This window comes from Otolemur garnettii, unplaced genomic scaffold, assembly GCF_000181295.1.
Source record: "Otolemur garnettii isolate 467f Iridium unplaced genomic scaffold, OtoGar3 scaffold00193, whole genome shotgun sequence".
NCBI classification, from domain to species: domain Eukaryota; kingdom Metazoa; phylum Chordata; class Mammalia; order Primates; family Galagidae; genus Otolemur; species Otolemur garnettii.
In genome coordinates, this window is record NW_003852588.1 from 2,278,273 (window position 1) to 2,287,836 (window position 9,564).

General features: G+C 40.5%; 1 protein-coding gene across 1 annotated transcript; it reads left to right on the forward strand.

Annotated features, from left to right (window-relative positions):
* Positions 1-203: 203 nt before the first annotated feature.
* TXNDC2 (thioredoxin domain containing 2) lies at positions 204-2,688 on the forward strand. The gene is made up of 3 exons (XM_012812176.2): positions 204-207; positions 684-794; positions 1,367-2,688. Exons 1-3 carry the CDS (start codon positions 204-206, stop codon positions 2,686-2,688), a joined length of 1,437 nt encoding a protein of 478 aa, XP_012667630.2.
* Positions 2,689-9,564: the final 6,876 nt, after the last annotated feature.

Consider the following 9,564-nt stretch of genomic DNA (forward strand, 5'->3'; position numbering starts at 1 on the left):
AGCGTGAGGAGGTGGTGCCCCTCTAAGGAAAGGTGGGGGCACTTGGTGTACCTGGATGTGCCTCCATGAGACAAGGTACAGGCCAGAATTATGGGCCTGGGAGGTCTGAGGGAGGCCATCTGGCAAGAGGTGGACATTTGACACCACATGGCACTTTCTTGAGGCTAACGTGGTCATGAGCAGATACATAGGAGGTGGTCACAATGAGTAAGTCATAAAGAGAAAACTGGAGCTGGAGAATCCTGCAGGGAGATTGCAGAAAAGTTGGTCCACACCACCCAGCCCAGACAGGACATTTGGCAACAGCATGGCACAGTATAGTAGTTGTGAGTGTGGGCTTTGGAAACTGTCCCACATCCTGTTTGTGACCTTGAATGAGCACATGACTTCCGTAAGGCTCAATTTTCTCACTTGTGCAGTGCTGATCATAATGGTCCTTACCTCAGCAGTCTGCTGTGTTATATGGAACAATGCCATGAGTGTGTACCCATAGCCTCAGGTGCAGTGTGGTCACTATTACTAAAGCCACCATGAAGCTCTCAAACACTGCTGTATTGAGTACAGATAGGGAAAACCAACTGTAATGTGCTACCTGAATATCAGTTGTTACTCATTTTGATGTTAGGTTGGAAAGGCTGGAAAAAGTTGGAGGCCTTGACCAGTAGGCACATATGAAGGATTAGGAGTGAATGTAGCCAAGGAACTGGCAATGGAAAGTGTGAAAGAGGGAGCTGCAAAAGAACCAGGTATGAGGCTGGCCACGAAGGAAGAAACAAATGAAGGTGACAGTGATGGTAAGTGAGGAGGGATGAGGGTTGCCTCAAGTACTGGTATACTTAGGGAGTAGTCAGTACTGTTGAACCAAGCAGAGAAAGTTGCGGTCAAAAAAAAAAAGCCAGTGTAGTGACTCATGCTGGTAATCCCAGCACTTTGGGAGGCCAAGGTGAAGGATCACACAAGGCAAGGAGTTCAGGACCAGCCTGGGTAACATAGCGAGACCTCATTTCTCAGGAGGCTAAAGCAGGAAGATTGTTGGAGCTCAGGAGTAAAAGGTTATAGTGAACTATATAGTGAACTATTTAGCCACTGCACTCTAGCCTGAGTGACAGAGTGAGAACCTATCTCTACAAAACAATATCTACCTATCTATATGTATTTGTGTGTGTGTGTGTGTGTGTTTGTATATATGTAATCACATGCTATTTGGTCTTCTGTTGAATGAGGTTATTCAAATTAATATATCATTCACCAGACTTTAATCATTTTCTCTAAGACTGACATCAGTCTTTCTTGGAGTATATGATTAGCCTTTTTTTTCTGTTTGTATTTTAATTTTTTTTTTACTTTTTTTTTTTTTTCTGTTTAGAAAGTCCATTACAGGTTCTGCCCAGAAATGCAGATCTCCTAGTTCCAAAGTTCTTGGACAAAGCCCAGACCAAAGAGAAGCCCTTTGTTCACATGGTCAGCAATACACTCCACATGCCTACAGAGGAGTTGGAGGTCCCACAGAAGAGTGATGACATTCCCAATTCCACAGAAAAAACCATCCGTCCCAAGCTGAGCAGTATCCCCAGGTCCCCAGAAACCAACCGTCACAAGCTTGGCAGTATCCCCAGGTCCCCAGAAACCATCCATCCCAAGCCAGTCAATATCCCCAAGTCCCCAGAAGAAACCATGCATCCCAAGCTGGTCAATATCCCCAGGTCTCCAAAAGAAACCATCCATCCAAAGATGAGCATTGCCCTCAAGTCCCCAGAAAAAAGCATCTATCCCAAGCTGGGAAATATCCCCAGGTCCCCAGAGGAAACCATCCATCCCAAGCTGGTCAGTATTCCCAGGTCCCCAAAAGAAACCATCCATCCAAAGCTGAGTATTGTCCCCAAGTCCCCAGCAGAACGCATCCATCTCAAACTGGGCAATGTCAAGTCTCCGGAAGAAACAATCTATCCCAAGGTGGATAGTATCCCCAGGTCTCCAAAAGAAACCATATATCCCAAGTTGGGCGGTACTCCCAAATCCCCCCAAGAAACCATCCGTCCCAAGCTGGGCAGTATCTCTAAGTCCCCCAAAGAAACCATCCATCCCAAGCTGGGCAGTATCCCCAAGTCCCCAGAAGAAACCACCCATCTCAACCTGGGCAACATCTTCAAATCCTCAGCCATGACCATTCAGCCTAAGCAGGGAGACATTTTCAAATCTTCAATAAAAAAAATCCAACCCAAAGAAGATGACCTCCCCAAGTCCCCAGAAGAAACAATCCAGCCCAAGGAAGGTGACCTCCTCCCTGAGTCTTCAGAAGAAGCCAACCAGTTCAAGGAAGGATTCTTTCCAAAACCAAAAGAAGAAACAGTGGAGTCCCTGGAGGTGGACATGGTGAGAGTGATCCTGGACAAGGAGGACTTTGAAGCAGCACTCAAGGAGGCTGGAGAGAAGTTGGTGGCTGTGGACTTCTCAGCCACATGGTGTGGACCCTGCAGGACCATCAAGCCGTTCTTCCATTACCTGTCTCACAAGCACGAGGATGTGATGTTCCTGGAAGTGGATGCTGATGATTGTGATGAGGTGTTGAGAGACTGTGCAATCATGTCCATCCCAACCTTTCAGTTTTATAAAAAAGAAGAAAAGGTGGCCGAGTTCTCTGGTGCCCTTAAGGAGAAACTCGAAGAGATCATTGCAGAATTAAAGTAATGATATATTCTGAAAGCATTGAGAAGAGCCAGTTGTTTATGGTTTGTGATTTTTTAAAAAGTATTTACAAAAAATTATCAGATATAACAAAAGTGTATGTCCAAATGGCCCTGTTTGTACATTTTAAGTATTAACTCTGGCCTTTTCAAAAAATAGCCCAAGCATTAAAGCATGTTGTGATTGTATCTCTGTTGCCAGAGAGTGTAGAATCAGAAATCCCTTGGGTGGTGGTTGGTAGTCACCATCCCCTATTTTTTCATCTTTTTTTTTCTTCCACTTGCCCTTGAAAATTCTTATTTAGTATTTACAGCAACATTAGAAATTTAGATAATTCTTCTGTAGAAGTAAATGATTGAGGACTGGAAACTTCTTTTCATCCTCATATTATCTTTGGAGATTCTGATAAGGTGCTTTTGGAAATACAGAATTTGAAGATTCCCATGCTTTAGCTAATCTTCTTTGTGTACCTGAGGGCCTTGGGAAATTCAGCAGATTCTCTAAGATGTGATTGTTGGTGGCAGAGCTGAGATTGAGGCTATGTTTCCAGATTTCAAGTCCAGGACTCTGCCTGCTAATCCATGCTTTAATCTGAGACAGAGCTTAAAACTTCAAGTTTCTCCAAGGATCATGTCTATGAGATCCTTGGTGCCATTATGACATCAGCACCCCACCAGTAAAATTACTAGTTTGCCAAAGTTCCTGCTTTGTCTCCCTGATAATTGAGTTCCTCATATCTGCTCCCAGATGTTCCTAAGCCCACAGGCCTATGTCTGGATCACAGATGGTGGCTGGATCCAGAATGTTCTGTTTATATAAACTCCTTTCATGGAGGAGAGAAAGCTAAAAATTAATCGGTATTTAAACAAACACCTTTCTTGAGGTATAGTTGATACACAAAGAACTGCACATATTTAGTGTGGACAGTTGGGTGAATTTGCCCAGGAGACCATCAGCACAATCAAGATGATTGACACACACATTACTTCCAGAAATTTCCTCATATCCCTTTGCATTTTTGTTTTATTGTGGTAAGAACACTTTAAGTGGATTCTACACTCTTCACAAATTTTTAAGTGTCCAATATTGTGTTGCTAACTACAGGTGTGACTCTCGCTTAGCAGATCTGTACTATTTACCCATCTTGAGTAACTGAAACTTCACACCCATTGAGCAACTCCCTATTTCCCCCTCACCCCACTCTTTGGCGGTCATGATTCTATCTTTTGCTGGCCTAGTGTGTTTTTAAAAAATTGAATTAGTTGCTAACATTTCAAACACTAGGATTCCTTTAAAATCTAGCTTTTCTTGAAAGTGTGTAATATCTAGAAGCATCACTTCAACAAAACCAATCTAACCACAGGGACTGAGCAGTGGCTCCTGGCATTTGAGGGGCAGGCCATCTCCAGCCCTCTGTTGCAGCCCTCTCTGGCTGGCTCCTTCATTCACCAGGTAAGTTGCAGTCCCTTGCTTGGGTATGAGAGTGAGACTGCCCCCCTCTCCTTCCACTGTGCATCTACTCATTTCCCTTAGTGACACCTCAGGACTCATAGGACCTGAGACCACAGGACTCATTTGCACCATTAACAACCACATACTGACAACAAACAAAATGCCATATACACTTGGCTTTTTTTCCAAAAAAGATTTTGTATGGCACAATATTTGGTAATGATAACGTTAATAAGAAGAAATTAGAAACATGAAATGAATAATATGTCACTCTGAGGGCTCGTATAATTGCCCTGATTGAGTGGCAAATTTCGTTCTGAGCCTCTTGGCAACTGGAAGAGAAAAGGGAAATTCAGTAATACCCAAATGTCATTACTCAAAATAAACAAGCTTTGGAATTTGAAAAAGGAATCAAAGCTTTTTCTTAACTAAATTCCTGAATGAAATTTCTCATCTGGGACCTGAATTTTGAGACCTTGAATGGTGGATGATATTCTGGACAACATTTTTTATAATAAGTTCAGGATGATGTTTTATGTGGCTATTCCTGGTAATACTCTTTAGTAAAAGCTGAAGTGATAATGACAAAACACTTTTTAATGAGAGGATTCCAGATTCATTGTACTTTCATATGAATAGACTTTTAGTGATGGTGCATATATTATCCATTCTTTTCCTTTGGTAGGCAGACATTCCTCTGATTTTTCCACTCAAAATTTGTTTCTATTTTCCATATTGTATAAGCCTGACTTTAACATGACTCTATCAGTTTAGACTTTGACGTGTTAACCCGACCCCTGTACCAGAATCCTGTTTGGACAACTCAGTGAGACTGCAACATTTCAGACTGCAATTTGAAGGACCAGGGACCTTGAAGTTTAATATTAGTGACTTATACAAACTGCTTTTTCAGGGACTATAGTATTAAAGACATTTTTGTCAAAGGTCCTTCTTTACATTTAGGTTACTAAGCAATACCATGGACAATAACTGCAAAAAAAAATCCTTAAAAATAATTCTGATAGTAGATTTTTCAGGTGATTTAATAATATTTCTAATGCAACTCTATAGAGCCAAGTCTGGAGGGCCAACAAAATGCAAAGCAAGGTCTCTAATGACCTAGTTTGATCTGCAAGTAAAATCTAAACTACCAGAGAATTGATTTATGCCCTTCACACTACTCACCATGAATACCATTTCTCTTGTCTGTTTGCATGATAGTTGAACAGCAGCCAAGTGGAAGTTATATTCCTTGGCAGAAAGCTTAACTATGGACATCTTATTTTGCTGAGTAAGAAGGAGGTGTGCACTTAAAAAAAAAAAATCAACCAAGCAACTGTTTTCACCTCTAATATTTAATATGAGGGTTAGATAAGAAGAAGCATTTCTACTGAGAAGGAAGATTGCACGCAATCTTATTGGCTATGAATAATGATAATCTAACTAGAGCCTTAAGAATCAATGGAAAACCTGTTAGAATTAACAAAAAAAATCAACAAAGTGTCAGTATTCAGAGAGACCTTCCATGTGATTAAGTGGCAATAACTGGGAATCATTATGATAAAAGGTCTCATTCACAACGTGAGAAAGTGTCTAGCAGTAGTCCAAACAGGAAGGAAGATTAAAACTAAATGTAAACATTTTGAATGAATAGATCCTTCTCTAAAGAAGACAGACGAATGGCTAACCAACATATGAGAAAATGCTCATCATCCCTAATTATTAGAGAAATGCAAATTAAAACCACCCTGAGATACAATCTAACCCCAGCAAGAATGGCTCACATCACAAAATCTCAAAACTGCAGATGCTGGTGTGGATGTGAGAGAACAGAACACTTTTACACTGCTGGTGGGACTACAAACTAATACAACCTTTTTGGAAGGAAGTATGGAGAACCCTCAAAGAACTCAAACTAGACCTTCCATTTGATCCTATAATCCCATTACTGGGCATCTACCCAGAAGATCCTTTTACTATAAGGACACTTGCACTAGACTGTTTATCGCAGCTCACTTTACAATCATCAAAATGTAGAAACAGCCTAAATGCCCACCAACCCAGGAATGGATTAACAAGCTGTGGCATATGAATACCATGGAATACTATTTGGACACTAAAAAAGATGGAGACTTTACATCCTTTGTATTAAATTGGATGGAAGTGGAACACATTATTCTTAGTAAAGCATCACAAGAGTGGAGAACCAAGAATGCTTTGTACTCAATTCTCACATGAGGACAGTTGATGACCTAGTACATAATGGGGGGTGGAGAAGGGGAAAGCAGAAAGAGGGAAGGAGGGAGAGGTGTGGATGGTCATGGTGTGTGACACAGCTTTTGGGGGTGTGACACAATTATAAGAGAGACTTTACCTAACTAATGCAATCAGTGTAACCTGGTTCTTTGTGCCCTCAATGAATCCCCAATAACAACAACAACAAAATGTAAACACTTTGAGAGGTAGACCAGCAAATAGATCTGAATAAAGAGAGACAGTCCATTTTTCTCATTGGAGAGAAAGATTGAAAGTTGTTGATTCTTTACACTCAACTTGTATATTTAACGTAATTTTAACTAATATCTCAATGGGATCTTTGGGAGAATTGACAACATACTAAAAAATTCACCTGGCATAATAGACAAGAATAGGCAAGCAAAAATCTTAAAAGAGAAGTGATAGAGACAAAAATGCACCCTTTCTGTTAAATGTAATTGGGACAGTAATTATAAGACAGTGTTTTGGTTTTGTGTGTGTGTGTGTTTGTTTGGTTTGGTTTTTTTTTTTTTTTTTTTAGAGTCTCACTCTGTCACCCTGGGTAAAGTGCCATGGCATCATTATACCTCACAGCAACCTCAAACTCTTGGGCTCAAGTGATCTCCTGCCTTGGCTTACCAAGTAGGTGGGACTACAGGCACCTGCCTCAATGCCAGGCTAATTTTTCTATTTATTTATTTATTTATTTATTTTAGTAGAATGGGGTCTTCCTCTTGCTTGGGCTGGTTTTGAACCTGTGAGCTCAGACAATCCACCCACCTTGGCCTCCCAGAATGCTGGGATTACAGGCATGAGCCACTGATCCTGGACAAGACAGTGGTATTAATGAAGGAAAAAGAGAGAGTGATAAATAGTAAACAAGAATCAGACCTTGATGTATAAGTGGTAACATATGAAAAAGGAAACATTTCTGGCCAGGTGCTGTGGCTCATGCCTGTAATCCTAATCCTCTGGGAGGCTGAGGTGGGTGGATTGCCTGAGCTCACGAGTTCGAGACCAGCCTGAGCAAAAAAGTCTCTACTAAGAATAGAAAAACTGGGGCAAGAGGATTGCTTGAGCCCAAGAGTTGGAGGTTGCTGTGAGCCATGACGCCATAGCACTCTACTTAGGGAGACAGGTTGAGACCCTGTCTCAAAAAAGAAAAAGGAAACATTTCTATTTGCAGATGACCTACCTAAGTGATCATGAGTGTTATAGGGTGGGTGATATGCTCCTTTTTTTGGTTGCAAGTGACAAAAACCTAACTCAGACCTGCTCTAGCAAAAATGGAGAGTATATTGGATCTTGAAACTAGAAATTCTAGGGAGATGCTTAGGTGGATGCAGGGTTTCAAACAATATCATCAGGGTACACTTGTTTTCTACCTCTCAGATCTGCAGCTGCTCATGATTTTATCATGAATTGCTTCTGTGGCTCATGATCACAGATAAAAAGTGACCTTGTTTCCTAATGACCTCACCAAAAGTCCCAGAAAAGACTCTGATTGGCCAAGGAATGCTCCAATCCCTGAATTACTCTGTGTATTTGGGATAGTTAAGGGACTGTGATTGGTCAGGTTGGTCACTTGTACAGGGTTGGTCCCCAAACACCAATGAGACAAGGAAAGCACTGCCTGAAGACAAGCACAGCAGTTGCTGGGTGTGTAGCATTTGAGATAAATCCCCATGAGAAACCAAACCAAGTAAGAAGAAGCTGTGGGGTGAGCACAGTGAGTTGCTCACACCTGTATTACCAGCACTTTGGGAGGCTGAGGTAGTGGATTGCCTGAGCTCTGGAGTTCAAGACCAGCCTGAGCAAAATGAGATCCTGTCTTTACTAAAAAATAGAAAATCTAGGTGATACCTCAAGGTGGTTTTGATTTGCTTTTCTCTGATGATTAGGGACGATGAGCATTTTTTCATATGTTTGTTAACCATTCATCTGTCTTCCTCAGAGAAGGTTCTGTTTATGTCTCTTGCCCAGTGATAGATGAAATTGTTTGCTCCTTTTTTTGCTGTTGATTAATTTGCATTCTCTATAGATCCTGGTTATCAAATCCTTGTCAGATTTGTAACCTGCAAATATCTTTTCTCATTCTGAAGGGTGTCTATTTGCTTTGATTTTTGTATTCTTACCTGTGCAGAAACTTTTCAGTTTAATTAAGTCCCATTTGTTTATTTTTGTTGTTACTGCAATTGCCACTGAAGTTTTCTTCATAAAATCTTTCCCCAGACTGACATCCTCAAGAATTTTTCCCACACTTTCTTCTAGGACTGTTATCATTTTATGCCTTAGATTTAGATCTTTAATCCATCTTGAATCAATTTTTGTTAAATGGTAAAGATGAGGGTCCAGTTTCAGTTTTTTACATGTGGTTATCCAGTTCTCCCAGCACTATTTATTGATTAGAGATTCTTTTCCCCACTGTATGCTTTTGTTTGGATGAAAGATCAGATGGCTATAAGAGACGAGTTTCATCTCTTGGTTTTCTATTCACTTCCAAATGTCTATGTCTCTATTTTTGTGCCCAAACCATTCTGTTTTTTATCACTGTGGATTTGTTATATAGCCTAAAGTCTAGTAAGGTGATGCCTCCAGCTTTGTTTTTATTACTAAAAATTGCCTTGGCTCTATGTTTTCCTTGGGAGGGTTCCCCCATATGAAATAAAGAACTATTTTTTCCTACATTACAAAGTCCCAAAGTTGCAGATTCTGGCATGAATTTAGGGGGGCACTTTTACATTGTTGGTAGGACTGCAAACTAATACAGCCTCTTCTTTGGAAAGAAGTGTGGAGAATCCTTAAAGAACTCAAATTAGACCTCCCATTTAAGCCTGCAATCCTACTACTAGGCATCTACCCAGAAGGAAAAAAAATTATTTTATCATAAAGACATTTACACTAATTGTTTATTGTAGCTAAATTTACAATCACCAAGATGGGGAAACAACCTAAGTGTCCATCAATCCATGAATGGATTAACAATCTGTGGTATATGTATACCATGGATTACTAATCAGCCATAAAAAGATGGAGACTTTAAGTTGAAACACATTCTTCTTAGTAGAGTATCACAAGAATGGAAAAGAAAATAACCACTGTACTCAATACTAACATGGAGCCAGTAGACTATCTCATTCACATCCACACAGAAGAAAAATTCATTTCAGT

Coding starts and splice junctions, on each gene's coding strand:
- TXNDC2 (XM_012812176.2), top strand. Junction 795..1,366: donor AAATGAAGGTGACAGTGATG/GTAAGTGAGGAG, acceptor TTTTCTGTTTAG/AAAGTCCATTACAGGTTCTG.